This window comes from Falco rusticolus, chromosome 10 (assembly GCF_015220075.1).
Source record: "Falco rusticolus isolate bFalRus1 chromosome 10, bFalRus1.pri, whole genome shotgun sequence".
Lineage (NCBI taxonomy): Eukaryota > Metazoa > Chordata > Aves > Falconiformes > Falconidae > Falco > Falco rusticolus.
The window spans coordinates 18,972,272-18,990,886 of NC_051196.1; the positions used below are offsets into that span (position 1 = coordinate 18,972,272).

Genomic DNA, 18,615 nt, shown 5'->3' on the forward strand with positions numbered 1-18,615 from the left:
TTGGGAGTGGGCGCTCGGGGGAGGCAGCAGCAATCTGAGCTTGTTCCGGCACGTGCCAGCTCACTGCTATACCCAGCTCTTACCTGTCTCTTTGAAACCCTTTTTCTGGGGGTCCGGGAGACTATGGCCCCCTCTGCAGAAGGTTGAACTGGGGCACCCTGCCCCCCTGGTGGCCTCCGCAGGGTATCCCCACCGGGCCAGCAGTCTCCGGGCAGCAGTGACAGTCTCTCTGTGGCCGAGGTGCCCATTTGTCACTGTGCCAGTTGCTAGGAGACAGTTCCCATCCAAACATTCACTTCTGCTGGGACATTCCACAGCCAACCGTGGCGCCTGCCTGTCCGTGTCTCTGTCCGGGTGCTAGGCTGCAGTCCCTGTCACAGGACTCGTGTGCCATGGGCCTGGGCACAGTCTCCTCAGCGAAGGCACACACCAGAGGAAGCACCGACCTCATTAACTTCTACGCCACGAGCCATGCGTTGGCCCATGGTAGGGTGTCCCAAAGGCCTTCCCAGAGGTGGGGGGTGCTTGTTCCCAGGGCTGAGCCCCATCTCCCTGCTGTCACCCAGGCCAGCTCCGTATTCCTCCCTGCCTCAGCCACCACATCGTCACCGGCTACGTGTCCAACAACCGCTCAGCCATCTCTTGCCTGATCTCCCCGCACAGCACAGCGGAGGGGTAGGTACCCCAGCTATGGGAGGGTGGGGGGCAAGTCTTGGGTCCACTCCATCACAGCCACACTGGCCTTCCACTGCAGCCACTGCCAGGACACCACCACATCCACCACTGCTGAGCACTTCAAGCCCTTCTGGTTCCCTGATGGCCGGAGCCTGCTGCCCTGGCATGTCCACCAGTCGGTGAGCAAGTACCTCCAAGAATTCCCCCCTTCCCTGCCTCCGCACCGGGGCGGTGAGTCCCCAGCACACGCAGCTGCTCCAGGTGCCCCCCAAAACATTCAGGGAGCGTGGCAATGGGAGCTACTGCACTGGTCCTGCCCAACCAGGTATGATTTTGGGGATGCCCATGGTCCCAAGGCCAGCTCCATCTGCAGAAGGTTTTGGGGTGCTGGTGGATGTGAGGAGAGCTCCATCCTCAGGAGGGTTTGGGGGTTCAGTTGTCCCTGGGCCAGCTCCATCCCCATGAGGGTTTGGGGTGCTGGTGGTCCTGGGGCCAGGTCCAACTCCAGGAGTTCCAGGTCATTGGTGGTCCTGGTGCCAACTCTGACCCCAGGAGGTTTTGGGGGTGTCTGAGGCCCCCTGCCCTGTGTCACCTATCCCTGCCCACCCCGTAAAGGCAGGGGCACAGGCAGGGCCCACAGGCTGCATCCAGCACTGTGACACTAGGTAACACCACAGCTGGCTGCGGGGCTAAGTGCAGACAGGGCTGGGGACAGGGTGGCTCCCTGCAGATGTCCTGCAGAAGACTAACATCAGCACAAAGGAGCAGTCTGGCTTCACCAGGGCCACCCTGAAGAGTGACAGTGTCCTGCCAGCTCTGCCTGCCCAGCCCGTGAGCCCCCACCCCACCAGGTCCCCTGTCCCCCACCAGCCCCCTTGACCTTCTGTACCCCATGGGACACATTTTTTCCCTCCCGCAGCTCGGCGTTAAAGTCACCACGACGGATTACCTGCCCTCCATGTGCAGCCACGTAAGCAGGGCGAGGCGAGGGGGGGGGTCTGCAAGGTGAGACCCCCATCAGGCAGAGCTGAGGGGCAGGGTGGGGGACGTGGTGTCCCAGCTGCCCTATCTCCATCCTCCAGCAGGGCGAAGAGATGCTCCCGGTGCTGCCAGCAGGCTCCGAAAGAGGCAGCAGGTTCAGGCAGGAGGTGCCAGGCTCCCTGGACAGGATGGTGAGCAGGACCCCATCCCACCCCCCACCCGCTGTGCCCTCTCTGTCCTCACCCGCTGTCCCCACGCAGGGCTTGTCCGTGGTGGACCACACTGTCCCACGCATCTCCCGAGGGCTGCAGGCACCCCGAGTGACCCAGGTTGCCCAGCTGGGACAGCAGGGTGCTGGCAGGAAGGTGGGTGCAAGCATAACCCCCTCCCCATCCCCATCCCTATGGGACCATGCACCCAACCCGCCTCCATCCCCCAGAAATTGTTGGGGTTCACCATTAACTATGGCCAGGACGTGACCCCCCGCCCGACCGGGTTCACCACGGCACCAGGTAAATTGGGAGTGACTGTGGGAGTGGGGCTTGCAGCCCCCGGCGGGGCTCCAGCCTCACCACTCTATTTCTCCTGGATTTTCCAGCCTGGTGTTGGCGGGGTCCGACCTGGATGCCAGGATGTGTGGGGGGCATCCAGCCCCAGCGCCCCAGCGGCTTCAGCACCAACAACCACCCCACCAGGCTGGAGGACATCGGTGGCCACCTCGTGGCGTGACCCCCCCGGGGTGACCACCGATGCAGCAGCACCCCGGGGGTCTCAGCCCCCGGCTTCTTTGGGGGACACCCAGTCCCTGACAGAGAAATAAAGAGTGAAACCCAGATATCCTGGGCACGATGTCATTGTCACCCCCGGCCCCCCGAGACCCCATGGAGGGGCTGTGCCTGCCGCAGCTGTCACGCTGGGGGCTGCCTGCGCCCCAAAGGCTGGCAGGAGGATTTGGGGGGCCAGTGGTGCCGCCTGGCCAGTAGCCACTGGAGGGCTGTACAAGCCCGGCTTTCCGCTGGCTTTGGGATGACACAGCTGATTTGCGGCAGGGAAAATCCAGGCAGGGCTGGCTGGGGTGGGCAGCGGGAGGAGGAGGAGGAAGGAGACCCCCAGCCTGCCTGGCAGGACCCAGCAGGGTGGGCAGCCATGGCATGGGGTTCGCTTGGCGGTCTTGGTCCCTACCCTCCCTAGCCACGGGGAGTGCAGCCAGACTTGGTGGGGTGAGAAATGGAGGGAGGGGCTGCAGCAGCTCCCTGGGGGTCCCAGGGAGGTGGGTGATCAGAGAGGGGCCCAGCACCCTGGGAGATGCTGACCCCCGGCTGGCAGGGGTCCGGCTGGGCAGGGGAGGGGGGTGCGTGGTGGCGCTGGCTGGGGCAGGGCAGGGAGGAATGGGGCAGGGCAAGAAAGGTGTAAGGGCAGGGAGGGGCAATAGTGGGGGGCAGGCAGGGCAGCACAATGGTGGGGCACAGGTGGAGTGCAGGCAGGGCACAGGCAGGGGAGGGCACAGGTGGGGTGCAGGCAGGGCACGGGCAGGGGAGGGCAGGGTAGAGGCGGGGTGCAGGCAGGGCAGGGCACAGGCAGGGTGCGGCACAGGTGAGATGCAGGCAGGGCAGGGCGTGGCCATGTGGGCGTGGCTCCCCGCTGGGCATGCCCACCGCCCAGGTGCCCCGCGGGGCGCGGCGCCCCGCCCCGCCGCCAGGCCCCGCCCCCGCGCTGCCACTGGCCGCGGCCGTTACCGTGGCGACGGCGGCGGCGTGCGCCCCGCGGCGGGATGGGGAGCGGCGGCTCGGCGGGGCGGGGGGCGCGGCTGGCGGCGGCCGAGGGGCCGGGGGGCGAGCAGCACCTGCTGGAGGTGCGGGGCCGGCGGGTGCCCGAGGCCCTGTGGGCGCAGCAGGAGCTGCGGAAGCTTTACCTGGGCGACCTGGGGCTGCGGGAGCTGCCGGAGGAGCTGGCGGACCTGCAGCACCTCCGCACCCTGGCCCTGGATGGCAACGAGCTGCTGGAGGTGCCCGAGGCCCTGTGCTACCTGCCCCGCCTGGCCTACCTCTACCTGGGCCGCAACGGGCTGCAGGAGCTGCCGCCCGCCTTCGCCCAGCTGCGGGGCCTGCGCTGCCTCTGGCTGGAGGGCAACTTCCTGGCGCGCTTCCCCCGCGCCCTGCTGAGCCTGCCCGAGCTGCGCAGCCTCCAGCTGGGCAACAACCGCCTGGCCCGCCTGCCCGCCGGGCTGCCCCGCATGGCCGGCCTGCAGGGGCTCTGGCTCTATGGCAACCGCTTCGAGGAGTTCCCGCCCGTCCTGCTGCGCATGGCCCGCCTGCACCTCCTCGACCTGGACCGCAACCGCATCGCCCGCTTCCCTGACCTGTCCGGCCTCCCTGCCCTGCGGCTCCTCTCCTACGACCACAACCCTGTCCGGCAGCCGCCCTGCGTGGGAGACACCGTGCAGCTGGTGGGCGAGGGTGCGCAGGAGTTCATGGAGGCGCGGCGGGAGCGCCTGCAGAGCCTCCAGCAGCAGGAGGAAGAGGAAGAGGAGGAGGAAGGCGCTGAGGCGCCACTGGCAGCCCCCGAGGATGGCTCCCCGCTGCTGGAGGACCGGGAGGGAAGCTTCGCCGCCCCACCGGGCTCCTCAGGGGAAACCTGAGCCACCGCGCTGCAGCCGTACACCCACAGGGATGCACCTTGGAAGGATGGGGAGCCTCCACAGGGCTCCCAAGGACCACTGCCACTCCCAGCTAGGGCTGGGGAAGAAAGAAGGTCACAGCCTCCGTGCAAAGGAAAACATATGATCTGAGGGACCGGCCTCTCTCAGTCGGGACAGCAGAAAGCTGCCTCCTGGATCTACAGGGCTTGTGGGTCACCGCTGGGATCCACAAGCCCACCACCTTACAGCATCCCACGTAACCGCAGGGTGCCTTGGATGGGGGAAATGGCCCTGATGGGTGACCCCACAGACCCCACTTGCCTGCTGGGCAGGCCCTGGCAGGCAGCACGGTGCTGCTGAAAGCCAGGCATCCCTGCGATGCCTGCCCCGAGCACAGGGGCCTTCCTGCCACATGCTGCAGCCACCTCCACATGCGTCCTTTGCTCCTGGCTCTGTGGGGCAGGACAGGAAAAAGCAATGCCGTTTGCATCCCTTCTGCATGGACCCTTTCACCCTGAAGAGCAGCAAGGTTTGAGAGCAAAGACGCAGACCCATTCTCACCCCTAGACCCCCGTCTCACTGCTGGAATTGGTCTGGAGGAAAGAGAGTTTTCCACCAGGCTTCTCCCAGCCGTCAGGGTTGGGAAGGAGCTGATGGAAACTGCACCTGGGCACAAGCACTGCCTGTCTCGAGCCTGGAAAGGTTTTGCCTCTGTACAGGAAGAGGAGTCCCAGCTCTGGCTCTGTCTGCCCCAAAACGGGCACCAAAGCCCAGGCTGCCGCCTTGTCCTTCCTCTTCCCTTCCTTCTGTGCTGTCTGTACCAAACTCAAGCAATAAAAAGCACAAACCCAAAAAAACCCAGTGTGAGAAAAAGGTGGTGGGGTCTCTTCTCTGGGGGCTTGTGACAGGGAAGGGCCTGTTCGGCAGCCCCTTGAAGCGTAGCAACATGTCCTGGTGCAAGACCAGCAGCTCCTATTTTTGCCATTCAAGGGAGCCCTGTTTTCCTCCGCCTGTCTCCATGCCGTGCTCCTGCTCTCCGCCGAGCCATGCTGGTGCGGCAGGGAGCTTGGCCACACTGGCACCAAATGCTCCTTCTGAGGACTGGGGCTTGTTGGAGGTTTCAAACCGCGCATCCGCTTTTAATTGCGAGGGGTTTGGGTTTGGTGGCTGGGAGGCAGCCAGCGCTCCTGCCACATCCTCTTCCCTGCTGGCAGGGCAGATGCTGCCCGGCTTTTTCCCCCCCTCCCCACTCTGCAGTGGGAACCGCGGCTATTTTAGACCCAGTGGAGCATCCTCATCTGCGGGATGCTCAGGGCCTGTCAGCGTAGGCCCTCCGGCAGCTCAGGCTGATGAAGCCCCCACCTTTTCAGCGGTAACATGGTCCCAGTCCCATTCCCACTCGCAGATGGTGGATTTGGGGCTGGGCAGGAGCTCAGGTTGCTCTTCCCTTGGGTCTGGGTCTGCTCACGCAGGGACAGGGACAGGCTGTTGGTCCCTCTTGCCACCCCGGCAGCCTTCACCGTTGGAGCTGGTTGTGAACAGGGGGGTCAAAGCATCCTGGCATGGGGCACAGCCAGTCCCACATGTGGCACCCTGGGGTGCTGATTGCAGCAAGGGGGGCTTCCAGCACCCAGGGGTGCACTGGGGACGTGCCATTGATCTGAGGTGCTGCTGCTTTGCCTGGCGAAGATGTTGCTGCTAATTAGCAGGTAATTATTCATCGCTTCTCAGGGCGCTGGCCCTGGTGGGGACCCACATGACTCCAAGCCCCAGCTATGAGCGACATGTGCATTTCTGGCACAACTCATCTGTTGCCACTAGCTCCATGCAGACCCCTCCAGCCAGCCTGTGCTCGGCAGGGAGAGGGGTGCAGGTGGCCCTGGGTGCCACCAGCCTGTCCCCACAGCAGAGGCTGGATCCAGATGCTCTGACACCTGAGGAGGGGGCTCCCTGCCTCCCTGCAGCCTTTTCCCACCACCTCAGCCTTTTGCAGCTCGGGCTTTCATGCTTTGACTGGGAAAGGAGCTGGGTCGTGGTCCAGGCAGTGCGTTGGCAATCAGTGCAGTGACACGAGGGCCGGGAGCTGCTGCAGTCAGTGGAAACCTCACACGTTCCTGCTATGCACAAGTATTTCAGGGATGCTGGCATTGTTGAGCCCCAGCGAGGCGTGCGCACAGTGCATCATCCATACGTCTGTCTCTATATATATCCCTGCCTACTCTCCCATCCCCGCGTACAACGGTTTGTGGCCTCGCCGCAGCTGGGATCACGCTGCTATTTCCATCTGCTCCTGCTGGCTGCAAACACAAAGGAAGAGCTCGAGGATTGCTGCAGCTCAGGCTGGCTCCATGCAACAGGAGCACCGGGATCACTGCGTGGGGCCAAGTGTGTTTTCTTTTTGCTGTGTTCAAAGATATAGCATGATAAAAGCAATCCGGCTCTGGCATAACAGCCCAGACAGTGGCCAGGCTCGGCGGCACCGATGCCGCCAGTAGCTTGTTACTGCCAAAATTTCCAGGTTTGTCTCAGCTGGACACAAACCGGAGCCCAAATGGGTGCAAGCAGCAGTGCCCTACCCTGCACCAGGATGCAGGAGCTGGCCTGGGGACAGCTTTGTCCCCTGCTGTCACCAGCCCCTTCTAACACTGCATCCCCATACCTGAAAGGCGGATCTGGAGGGATGCTATCCTGGGCACAGAGGACATGGCTCTCCTGCCATCACCGCGTTTGGAGTTTCTTTTATTTATTCAAGGCCAGTGTTCAGTGAATTATTTAACATGGCCACTCAAGCCTTTGCCGTTAATGGCAGGCAGCACTTGGGCTACCAGGCAGCTGCTGCGTCCCCTGCCTCACACAGGCAGCTGCCCAAGATGTGGTCGCCCACCTCTGTCCCCTCTCCCCGAGCATATCCTAGCCCTCACCCAGCACGTCACTCCCGGGCACCCAGCCCCAACCCACCAGCACAACCCTGCCTGGCTGGGACTGGCCCTCACCCTTCTGGCCCAGTCACTGCCCACGGGGACCCACTGGCTGTGTCACCCAGCTTGGTGCAGGCTGGGGGACCCCAAAGCCCCCTCCATGGGGACCCCAAACTAGCCATGCTCCCACACCACTCCTGGGAGACACCTCCCAGCACAACCACTGCTGGCAGCCACCTCACCTTGAGCAAGAGGATGAGCTGGCACTGTGCCCAGGTGGCCAAGGTGGCCAGCAGCCTCCTGGCTTGTATCTGAAACAGCGTGGCCAGCAGGACCAAGGTGGTGAGCATCCCCCTGCGCCGGGCACTGGCGCAGCCACCCCTCAAGCCCTGGGTTCAGCTCTGAGCCCCTCACTGCCAGAGGGACATGGAGGGGCTGGAGTGTGTCCAGAGCTGGGCAGGGGGCTGGGGAAGGGCCTGGGGCACAAGGCTCTGGGGGTGGGCAGCTGGGGGAGCTGGGGGAAGTTCAGCCTGGAGAGGAGGGGGCTTGGAGGGGATCTGATCACTCTCTACAGTTACCTGAAAGGAGGGTGTAGGCAGGGGGGGTTGGTCTCAGCCTAAACATTTCTGTGATTCTAAGAGCTTCTTGCTAGGGCTGCAGTTAATGAACCCTCATTAATTGCCCTTGTTAATTGCCCTTGTTAGCATGCCCAGCCCTGCAGCCCTTGCAGCTTGGCCAGGTGCTCTGGGCAGCCCCAGGCTTTGCAAGAGGCATCTTGCAAGAGCCCCCCAGGATGCTCCAGGACAGGGGCTGTCCTTGTCCCCTCCCTTTGCAGAGACTCTTTGGAGTGCTTCACCCCCTTTGCCCCCCACATGTGCCCCCTTCACCAGGAGGTTCTCGAGCATGGCCTGCTCCATCCTCCTCCCTCCCTTGCACATGTGGCAGAGGGCTGCTTATTGCTTGGGAGGGCGATGCTCAGTGCTGAGGGAGGGATGCTCGGTGCTGAGGAAGGGATGCTCAGTGCTCAAAGAGGGATGTTTAGTGCTTGGGGGGGATGCTCAGTGCTGAGGGAGGGATGCTCAGTGCTCAGAGAAGGATGCCCAGTGCTGGGGGGGATGCTTAGCCAGGTGCAGGTGACGTTGTGCCCCCTGTCCCCACTCTGACCAGCACTGGCTGTGGGCACAGCTGCCAGGGGACCACAGGAGCTGTCCCCAATGTTCCCCTGAGCCCAGAGACAAGGCACGCTGGCAGTTACTGACTGTCCTTTATTACTGAGAACAGGGGCTGCCTCCAGAAAATGAGGGGCCCCGCTCCCCAAAAATAGGATTCTGCAAAGAAGGTGTCCTGACCCGCGCACCCCGGCCCTCGCCTCCCAGCCTCCCCGCCGTACCAGCCCCGGCCCTGCTGCCAGGATTAGAAAAGGGGGCAGCTGTCCACGGCCACCCACACAGAGCAAAGCCACTGGCAGTGGGGTGGCATCGCCAACCGGGCATCCCTTAGCTCCAGCCGCTCGTCAGCTGGTCTAGGCTTTTGTCTTTTTTTTTTTTTTTGTCCCCTTTTTTTTGTCTCCTTTTTTTTTTGTCTTTTTTTTTTTTCTGTTTTTCTGTATTTTACACACCAGTTGGATGTTACCGTCACATGAAGAAGAGAGATACCTGAACAAGATAACGGCTAAGAGCTCTAGAGTTAAAAATGAACACACAAGCCCCAGGGAGCTGACTGCAGACAAGAAATCCTTCCTGGGGGAGCGGGGTGCCCCAGGGGCGATGGGGGGCACCCCGCTTGGCACAGCCTGCCATGGTGCCCTGGCCCTGCCGCCCCTCAGCTCCGGCCCCTTCCCCAGGCATGTAAATCTCTTCTTTTATGTTAAAAAAAGAGAGAATATGATAAAAATACAAATGTCCCTAAAAGCATTATTATTACTGTAGTAGCAGTATTATGACTTCTCTCCAGATTGTCCAAAATCGTCTAAAGAGGGACTGTAGGGGCTGTCGAACCCTTCCTGGCCGCAGCCATGGGATGGTCCCGCTGCCACCTTGTCCCCAGGTGGCTTGTCCCCAGGTAGCCCCGAGGTGGCAGGGATGTCCCCCTCGGCAGGAAAAGGAACAAGCAGCCAGGCACCCCGGGGACTTTTGGGGGGTTCTGGTGCAGGCTCCCCCTATGCAGTGGAGAAACCCCATGGAGCACCTCGGGGGTTCAGCAGGTGTCCCATCCCCCGTCCCCCCCCAGCACCCTGTGTCCCCGCGCAGCCCGGTGGGGTGGCACTAACGCTCGCAGGGACGTGCCTGCTGTGGGGTGCGCTGGGTGCCTGTGCACGGGCTGGGACACGCTGTGATGGCGGGGACGGGGTGAAACACTCTCACGCTGCAAAACCAGCACCCCGGCAGACAGCCCCCAGCCTTGCTGGCATCTGGGGGACAGCTTGGTGACACCCCACCGTGTCCTCCCTGCGGGTGCGGGAGGGGTGAAGGGTGGTGGGTGCCACAGGGGCAATGGGGGGAGTAGGAAGACTGAGGCTGGGGGACCCCTGGCCAGGTGGGGTGGCTCTGTGCCGATGGGCACCCAGCTGCCTTTGGGCTCGCTGTGGGTGCCCACAGGTGGCCGTGCCCTACCTGAGATGGCTGCGGAGATGGCAACACCCACCCTTCCTCTCCTCCAGAGGGCTCGGACTACGGGGATGGATGGTGCCACCCTGCAGCCAGCCTGGAGGGGCTCCACTTACCCAGCATGGGAATGGCAGGACACCCTGGGAGCCCCCACAAGGACACACAGATGCTGGCCACTGCATCCTCATCTTGTGCCAGTCCTGGTGGAGGACCAAGAGGCACCATTGTCACCTGCTGGGCATGGTGACAGGCAGGGATGTATCCCATCACACCCAGTGCTGCTGTGGTCCTGCCAGGAGCCATGTCCACCATGGTGAGCCACCGCTGGCCCTGCTGGTGCAGGGTGGTGGGGAGGACCTGCAGGGTGTGACCCTGCTGGGTTACCCCATCTGTCACCCCCCAGGAGCCATCCCGAGCCCCTGCACCTCACAGTCCCAGGTGGGTATTTCCCCACTTTGGGGAGCCCCTGTCCTGGTAGCTTCAGCCCTGGGGAGCAAGCAGGGGTCCAGCACGTGCATCCCAGGGGGAGCTGATAGGGACATGCAGGCAGCATGGGGATGCTTCTGGCACTGCTCGTGCCTGGCTGGCTGGCCACCAGCCCAGGATGGGGACAATGGCACTTGCTCCCTCCCAGGGGCCCCAGTATTGGGCACGGGGCTCATAGGGGTCCTGGTCCAGCCCTGGTGTGTGGGTTAGCCTGGCTGGAAAGGGATGCCCTGGGGCTCAGCATCCCCTTGGGGGCCCACTGCCTGGCTTGAGGCCAGTCCCCTGTCCAGCCCCACAGGGACGTGCCTGGGGGGGGGTGTAACGGGGGAGAAAGCTGGGGTGGGGGCAGGATGGTGGGGTCCCCATACGGGTAGCCAAGCTCCAGGATGGGGTTATCAACCTCCCGCTCCCACCGAGCCCGAAGGCGGAGGTAAAGCATCAAACCCGGCTGAAGGCAGTGCACAAGCGAGCCCGCTTTGGCTAACGAACTGTGTCATGGCTTCCGATCCCAGGAGCCCATGCCTGGCCCCGGGGAAGGGGGCTGCCCTCCCCTCCAGGTGCCCCCCACCCCGTGCCAGCCCAGCATGGCTGGGGGGCTCGGGGAGGGTGGTGGGGATGAGACAGGGCATGGGGGGGGGGACTCTGTGGCCCCGCTCAGGCGACGCTGACGGCTCGGAGAGGTTTTATTGAGCTGAAAGGGGAGGAGAGGTGGGAGTCCCTCTCACACCCACGGCCTGGCCCCCTGAAATAGGGGGTGAGGCTGGGGAGAGGCAGAGGGGCTCCCAGGGACTGGGGCTGGAAGCACTCGCAGAAGTTCTGCTCAGTGGTGGGGATGGGGAGGGGGGGTCATCGCTTCTGGCACCCTTCTCGGCCAGGGGTCCTGGGCGGCTGCATGCCCCCCACACCCCAGCACCGGGGAGAGCCAAAAGTGGAGGGCAAGGGGCTCCGTCCCCCTCCTACCGCAGGGTCCCCATGAGCTGGGCCACTGTCCCACTGGTCCCTCGCCTCCTCACTGGGAGCCCCGCAGTGGGGTGATGGGGGCTGGGAAGGGGGACCCCCAGTCCCACAGTCCTGGGGTGCTCAGGCCTTCAGCTGGTGCCACTGTGCCACTGCCTGCCGGGGACGGGCGATCATGTCCTTCCAGTGCTTCACCTCCCCGGGGCCGCTCTTCCAGGACAGGTAGATCTGTGGGGACAGGCAGCCCTTGGACCCACGTCTCCGCTCCCGGCCGTCCAGCCCCATCCCACTCCCCGGTGCTGCTGCCTTCGCCCCCCATCTCCTGCCCCCCGGCTCTCCCGGCACATGCCGCCAGCCACAGGCACCGGCATCGTCTCCACATAGGGCCAGGCTATTTTTATCCATTGATTTTCCATACAGCAACGTGGAAGACCGCATGTGCCAGCCCTCCCTGCAGCTGACAGCTCGGGGAGCCCATGCCACCACTTTGGCTAAGTGGCTCACCGCACCGGTGCGGGGCTCACTGCTAATTATGCAATCAAAAGTGATTAGCAGGCTGCTGGCCATGGCGGGGTGGCCAGGGTGTGAAGGGCATGCTCCTCTCTGCCGGCAGCACCACCTTGTTCTTGTGCTGCAACACTCCTGGTGGCTTTAATGCAACGCAGAGATACCATGGGCACTCTGTCCGTCCATGGGCACTCTGTCCGTCCACGGGCACCCTGTCTCTCAGTCCATCCATCCTGCTGGCACTGGGCTCCAGGCGCAGCCGTGCCCGTGCCGTGTCTCCTCGGGGCTGTGCCCACACCGGGGATGCCGGCACCTCTGCCCCTCTCCAGCAGCCTGTGGGGCTGAGCGCCTGTGGCCGCCCTCTCCCAGGTTTATCCCAGTCTATGTGTTTGCTTGATTACAGCGCTGTGTTTGGGGATCATCGACTCTCTGTGGTGAGCGGTAATAACAGAGATTACTGCGCTCGTTTGTCATCGTTACCCTAACGAGCAGAGAGCTGGATGGATTTAACGTAAATCAAATCAAGAGGGGATGAATTCCTCCGTTCCTGTCACCAGGAGGTGGTAGGGAATCCCGGTGCGGGGATACGGGCTGGGGTCTGTCTGCTGGTGGGCAGGGACCCCAGGGACTCCCAGCTGAGCCCCCTGCCCACTCCCTGCTCTCCCGCAGCCGGGGACGGTGCTGCCACAGGGGGGCTCCGGCTCTACCTGCCACCGCGGCACACCGGAGCCATCAGGGACTTCGATTTTTGCCTTGCTATAAATAGATATTTGGCAGGTTGAAGCTCACCCCTGGTGCAGGCTGTGCCGCAGCACGGTGTGAGGCATCGCCACGCTGGATGGGGCGCACCACATCGTCCCCCTGCTTGTGCCGGGTGAGTCCTTGCTGCCACCCACCACGGCCGGGACCAGAGGTGGCTGGAGAAAGCCAGCACCAGGGGACCTGCCACACTCCACCTCACTCTCCAGCTTGAGAAGGTACCAGATGCCATCAGTCAGGGACCCGGCTGTCCCCTGGCTGCCATCCCTCAGCAGGACACGTTGCCAGGGTCCCTCCACCACACATGAATGCCATGGGACCCACCTTGCCAATGACATCGTTGCGGCTCAGCCTGTCCTTGTCCATGACGGTGATGACGATGGTTGTCTCGCGCAGCCGCTCTGTGGGGATGTCAAAGGCAAAAGACTCGTTGAAGACGGGGTTCAGGCACCGCTTCATGACCACTGTCTTCTTCTTCTCCACCCGCTTGTCCTTGTACATCAGCCACACCTTCACATAGGGGTCTGGGGAGACAGGAGTTGCTCTCAGCCCCAGCTCAGCATTGGGCAGTGCTGCCCGGCATGGCAGGAGCTGGGGCTCATACCTGATGTGCCCCCGATGTCCATGGCTTTGAGGTTACGCGCTTTGATGATGTTCACCACAATGGAGTTGGCAGAGGGGTTGTAGCACAGCGACAGCAGCAGCTCCCCACGACTTCCCTGTGGGACCCACAGAAGCCCCTTAGGTGGGTGCTCCAAAAACACCCACTCCTCAGCACGGCACCCAGCCCAAGCCCTAATGGGGCACCCGATGCCCTCGTGTCCTGCTGTGGGAGTGGGGTGCTGGGCTGGGACCACAAGAGGTGTCCCAAGGGTGGACTTTGGGGCTGCGCAGAAAATCAGGGCAGGAGGAAATGGGGCCACCCCCAGTGGGATACTTTGTGGTCTTGCTGGAGGCAGGAGAAAAAGAAAACTTTCATTTTAGATCGATCTGAAATGGCTTGGTTTGACCCAAAATGAGACACTCACTTTGGGCTACTTAAATATAAAGATCTGGGAAGACAAACTTCTCCATCAGATGTCAAACCTCCTCACAAAGCAAGAAACATCCCTGTTGGGGTAGCAAGAGGGTGGTGGTCCCATCAGGACACCACAGGGATGGGAGGTAGCCTCCCCTTGAGGACTGTCCCCAGGGGGTGGGAGGGGGACCAGGCCCTTACACTGCCATCGCTGCACGGCTTCAGGTCCTTCCAGAAGGTCTGCATCTGGGTGAGGTCCACCTTGTTGAGAGGGATGGACACCTCCCCAATGGGGTCATTGCGGCTGAAGCGGTCATAGTCCAGGACCTGAAGGTACAGCACCCGCTGCACCACCTTCTCGTAGGGGAACCCTGTGCCAGAGAGGGAGGTGATGAGGAGCTGCTGCAGCTGTGCCGAGCAGCACCCGGTGCCGGGGCCAGTGTCGGCACCACCCATGACCCATGCTGATGGGGAGATGTTGGCACCAGGCAGCGGACAGGGAGCAGACCATGGCACAAGTGACTGATGGCAGATTAATACCCCTGTGTGCACCCACTCATGGGTTCCTTCTGGGGTAAGGAGCCTCCCCCGCCATGTCCCCTTTATGGGATGCAGAGCAAACACCTCCAACCTGGCCTTGATAGCTTGTCCAACCCATCTCACCACCAGCTTGAGCTGAGTTGAGTCCCATCAGCTCAATCTGAGCTGATCCAGCCCAGGAGGGAGGACAGAGGGTCCCACAACCTCTCCGCTCCCACCCTGGTCCACTCCAGCCCATCCAAGCCCCTACCTTCAAAGAGGAAGGTCTCATTCCAGTGTGGGTTGAGGTTCTTCCTCTTCACCTTGGTCTCCAGCTTGTGCTTCTTGTCAGGGAGCAGGTAGATCTTGACAAAGGGGTCGCTGGTGCCGCTGAAGTCCTTGGCTGGCAGCTCCTGTGCCTTCATGATCTTGACAGTCAGGGTGGACTCCTGGAAGTTGTAGCCAACGCTGAACTGGATGCGGCCCAGGTTCTCCCGGCTGACACCATCGTGGCCCTCGTCGTCCTCGGAGCCTGGGGACAGCTGTGGTGGTGGGAGAATGGCAGCAAGCGCAGTGTCAGGGGGCCAGCGAGGGACCACCAGCGGGGTCTGCACACCCCCGTTCCCCCACGTTTTGGCACCCGAACTCAGTTCACACCAGCAGCTGACCCCCAGCTCTGCGAGCTGTCAGAGGGCATCAGCCTCCTCCTGGCTCCCCGCCACCACCGTCGCCTCAGATGACTCCTGGCTCTGCACCATATATCCTGGGGATGGGGAGGTCAAGTAACCAAATTCCTCCTGACAGCCTGTCCCTTATGTCTCCGGCATCTCTCCCTCATGCCAGCCCAGGGGGGATGGCCGCGGCGTCTCAGCTGAGCTGAGGCTGTGCCAGCTGCGGCGCCTGGCTGTGACAGGGACATGGCAGCACGGGCTGGGGCGTGCCAGAGTGCTTGTGGCATAGGGTAGGCACAGGGAAGAGCCAGGGGAGTGCAAGGAGGTGCCCAGGCAGTGCCCAGGGTAGGATGCCATCCCTAGAGAGCCCGTCCCCAGCACACTCCATGCACCCACCATGAGCATCTCGCTGGTCAGGGAGTTGACCAGGTCGGAGACGGAGGAGCGAGGCTCTGTCTTGCGGTCAGACTCATCATGCGGTGGCTGCCCGGGCACCGGTGCTGTGTTCACCGCCTTGCCGCCAGCCGGCAACCTGGGGAAAGAGAGGCAGTAACTTAGAGGAGAGGGGCCAAGAGCCATGGGTGAGGCAGCGAGGGACTCCCCGGGCACCCTCTCCCAGCGGATACTGCGCCTGGGCTATGCCAGATCCCGATGGAGGCTGCAGGCTGGGATGTGGGCAGAGCTGGACTGCAAGGATGCCCAGGGCTGTGCCACCGGCAGCAGCCCACCAGCCTCCCCGGGCAGGGGGGCCTGGCCGGTGCAGGCAGCTGGTTCTGCCTGCGCTGCCCCAGGCAGGGCTGGGTGCCAGCTGGTGCCCTGGGATCTGTGACATGCCACCTCAGAGCTCGGCAGCAGCTCCCACACTGCCCACGTGCCCCCCTGGCCACAGAGCCCCTGGTGATGCCCGGAACAGCCATCCAGCCCTGCGGCTACCTGGCCCCACCAGCACCTATGGCTCTGGCTGCACCTCACACACACACACAGCCCCTCTCCATCCGGGTGGGAGCTGGGTACGCAGCCACCCCACCGGTGCTTCGTGCTGCGGTGTGGACTCCGTGCCCAGCGCTAACCAGCCCCTCTTTCCTTCTGCCATGGAGCCCCCAGTGATGCTCTGCCGCTGGGACCGCTGCCCCGGCTGTCCCCGCACACCCTGGCTGTCTCAGCTGGATCTGGAGGGGCCGTGCCGATGGCTCCCGGCTGGCTGCAGGACAGTGGGCATGGTGCCAGGAGGGAGCAGCCCGGTGGGAGGGTGGGCAGCCGGGAGCTGCGGCAGGCACACGGACAGAGCAGCAATGGAGGCGGGCGGGCGCACACCGAGGCCACGCTGCCACAATGCACAGGGACAACAGGGGACACAGGCACATGGCAGCAAGGATGGGGCAGCCGTGGCTGCCAGGGTACAGACAGACCCAAGAGGGAGAGGACTTGCACACAGACAGGCACCCCATGATGCACCCCCACACTCCCACCTGCTGCGGCTCCTGCCTGAGCTGAGACACAGTGATAAACCATCAAACTGACCAACAGGCGCAGCACTGCCAGGACACGCACACCGCGGTGGGCAGCACACCGCCGGGACGGCCTCAGCATCGTGGTGGGCTCAGCGGGCAAAGCCACAACGCATGCCATGAGACACCCACCGACACGCCAAGCACACGCAGACACACGCTAATGGGGGGGGACGACACGACACACGACCTGAGGCGATGGGACAGAGGCACACGCCGTGGCACGGGGCGGCAGCCCTCTTGCACACCCGTACGCATACAGAGCTCGCCCGCCCCAGCGGGACGGCACCCAGGGAGGACTGCAGAGCCCAAGGGAGCTGGGGAAGCAAAGATAGGTTAAAAACAGAGTGAAAATGAAGGCGGAGGGGCCGGCGGTGGGGCCCACTGGAGGCGCAGGTGGAGCCATGGGTGCCAGGGTGGTGGCACACTGGCGGAGGTCGTGGACAGAGAGAGAGCAGGAAAGAGCAAGAGAGAGGAGGAGCAACGTCATCCACCGCCGGCCTGCCGGGAGGGAAGGGGGAGAGAGGAGCAGGGAGGATGGACGGACGGAGAGTGGTTAGTCACTGGGACAGGAGACACGCCGAGGCGCCGGGCTGGAGCTGCCAGGGATGGGCTGGAAGGAAGAAGCTGAGAAACGGGGATGCAGGAGACGTTTTGAGGCAGAAGAGCAGGTGGCCGACAGTGCTGGATGGGCAGGCGAGAGCGGAGGGTACTGGAGCCCGTCCCCTCCACTGGCTGAAACCCCCACGTCCCACGGGGCCCAGGAGGATGGGGAGCAGGGGGAGATGGAGGTGGGGAGGCCATGCGTGCGCCAGGATGCGTCTTTCAGACCAGCGAGCTGGGGGGAAGTGGAGAGCGGGGTCTTGCTGCGGCACAGCCACCCACCCACCCATCCCCAGCAGCCAGCGTCCCTTGTCCCCTCGCCTGGCACAGGGCAGCCAGCACGGTACGGCACGGCGGCCAGCGCTCCCAGCAGGGACCGGCTGCGCAGCGCAACGCTGGGGAGGGAAGTGCTAAAAAGATAGAGCGAAACCAAGCGGAGCAGGGTAAAAATAGCCGGTGGGCGAGAACGGTGCCAGTTCATTAACACGCCGAGCACACGGGGAGGCAGCACCCGCTGGCTTCACACCTCCTCCCCGCTCCGGAGGGGATTAACACCCGCTCCCGGTGGCACAGGGCCCCTCTGCTCCTGCCAGCCCTCGCCGGTGGCTGTGGCTGGGCTCTGGTGCCGGTGCCAGATGTGGTGCTGAGCCTTCAGCACCCCAGGAAGGCAGGGAGCAGCCGGAGGCGAGGCTCTGTGCCACGCTGCTGTGCAGTTTACTTGGAGGAGAAAGGGGGGGTAATGCATCCCCCCAGCCTGTTGTGCCTGCTCTGCCCCTGGCTCAGCCGTGGGGCTCAAGCACACGCCATCACAGGGATGTCCCTGCATCCCCAGGGGGGCTGCCCAACCCGCGCGAGCTGTGCTGGGCTGGAGGTGGTGGCAACGCAGTGCACGAGACATGCGTTGGGATGGGATGCGGCTCAGCTGCTGACACAGCATCATCGGGGGGTCCCCCGGTGTGTGTGTCCCTGCCGCTGCACCCTGTTCTCCACCCAGCACAGGGGCTCTCCCCTGCCCCACTCCCGAGCGTGCGCTCCCCAGCATGCAGCCAGGGCGGGGGGCTGGTGGCCAGGGATGGCAGGAGGGAGAGGGCAGGGAGGGAGGAGGACGGGATGGGGGTCCTCTTGGTGCCGCTGCTCCAGAGGCAGAACTGTGGGTGCCGGCGGGGGAGAGCTGCAGACGTCACCGTGCCCTGCTGCCCGTTGGGCCACCCTGTGCCGCTCCAACCTTCGCGCTCCATGAGGCCAGCCTCCTCCTCCTCCTCCTCCTCCACCCTGGGTGAGGCCCTCGTCTCCTCCTCCTGCGGGACTGCCCTCGTCCTCGCTCATACCTCTTGTCCCCCTGAGCGTTCGGCTGGTTCGGCTGTGTCCCAGCAGGTTGCAGGTCGGGGATATTGGCAAAGTCATCTTGCTCTGAGAGTCCCAAAACCAGGGATAACACCACCATCCGGCCTTCCCTGCCCAGGCAGCCCCGCAGGCAGCGGGAGAGAGAGAGAAAGAGAAAGGAGAACACAGCATCAGGCAAGGAACTGGCAGGAGCGGCAGCACCCTGTGGTCCCCTGACGGCGAGGGGACCCCGGCTCTGCCCACTGGTCCCTGTGCAGGAGGCGATGTCCGGGATGGGTGCAGAGGGCTGTGGGGAGAAAGGTGCTAGCTCCGGTGGGCCCAGCACATGTGGGTACTGCTGCCACCCCTCTCCTCCACCGGTTCAGGCAGGGAGGGTGCCAAGGTCCTGCCAAGGGGGGAGAAGGTGCTGAGAGGAGCTGGGGATC

The 18,615-nt window shown here is 63.6% G+C and overlaps 3 protein-coding genes across 6 annotated transcripts in view; 2 read left to right on the top strand and 1 right to left on the bottom strand.

Annotated features, from left to right (window-relative positions):
• Window positions 1-69: 69 nt before the first annotated feature.
• Window positions 70-2,484, top strand: PPP1R32 (protein phosphatase 1 regulatory subunit 32). The gene is made up of 7 exons (XM_037401805.1): window positions 70-486; window positions 567-675; window positions 755-854; window positions 1,595-1,645; window positions 1,758-2,021; window positions 2,096-2,168; window positions 2,255-2,484. Exons 1-7 carry the CDS (start codon window positions 393-395, stop codon window positions 2,383-2,385), a joined length of 822 nt encoding a protein of 273 aa, XP_037257702.1. The 5' UTR covers window positions 70-392; the 3' UTR covers window positions 2,386-2,484.
• Window positions 2,485-3,427: 943 nt separating this feature from the next.
• On the top strand, window positions 3,428-4,776 carry LRRC10B (leucine rich repeat containing 10B). Its single transcript, XM_037401804.1, has one exon. The coding sequence runs from the start codon at window positions 3,428-3,430 to the stop codon at window positions 4,292-4,294; it is 867 nt and encodes a 288-aa protein (XP_037257701.1). The 3' UTR covers window positions 4,295-4,776.
• Window positions 4,777-8,779: 4,003 nt separating this feature from the next.
• SYT7 (synaptotagmin 7) overlaps window positions 8,780-18,615 on the bottom strand; it is a 32,719-nt gene continuing 22,883 nt past the window's right edge. For 2 of the 4 annotated variants that reach the window (XM_037401772.1, XM_037401771.1), the window contains 7 exons: window positions 18,175-18,300; window positions 15,132-15,267; window positions 14,336-14,606; window positions 13,747-13,916; window positions 13,132-13,246; window positions 12,852-13,051; window positions 8,780-11,489 (listed from right to left, as the gene is read on the bottom strand). In XM_037401772.1, the coding sequence (XP_037257669.1) occupies window positions 11,385-11,489; window positions 12,852-13,051; window positions 13,132-13,246; window positions 13,747-13,916; window positions 14,336-14,606; window positions 15,132-15,267; window positions 18,175-18,300 (1,123 nt within the window). In that variant the 3' untranslated portion in view covers window positions 8,780-11,384. The remainder of the gene's footprint in view (window positions 11,490-12,851; window positions 13,052-13,131; window positions 13,247-13,746; window positions 13,917-14,335; window positions 14,607-15,131; window positions 15,268-18,174; window positions 18,301-18,615) is intronic. The other 2 variants (XM_037401774.1, XM_037401773.1) reach the window with 1 other exon arrangement.

Bases quoted from the DNA above. Each gene is read 5' to 3' on its own strand.
- PPP1R32 (XM_037401805.1), top strand. From the start codon at position 393: ATGGGCCTGGGCACAGTCTCCTCAGCGAAGGCACACACCAGAGGAAGC. The intron at 1,646-1,757 runs GTAAGCAGGGCG...TCCATCCTCCAG, and splicing joins TGCCCTCCATGTGCAGCCAC to CAGGGCGAAGAGATGCTCCC. The intron at 2,022-2,095 runs GTGGGTGCAAGC...TCCATCCCCCAG, and splicing joins AGCAGGGTGCTGGCAGGAAG to AAATTGTTGGGGTTCACCAT.
- LRRC10B (XM_037401804.1), top strand. From the start codon at position 3,428: ATGGGGAGCGGCGGCTCGGCGGGGCGGGGGGCGCGGCTGGCGGCGGCC.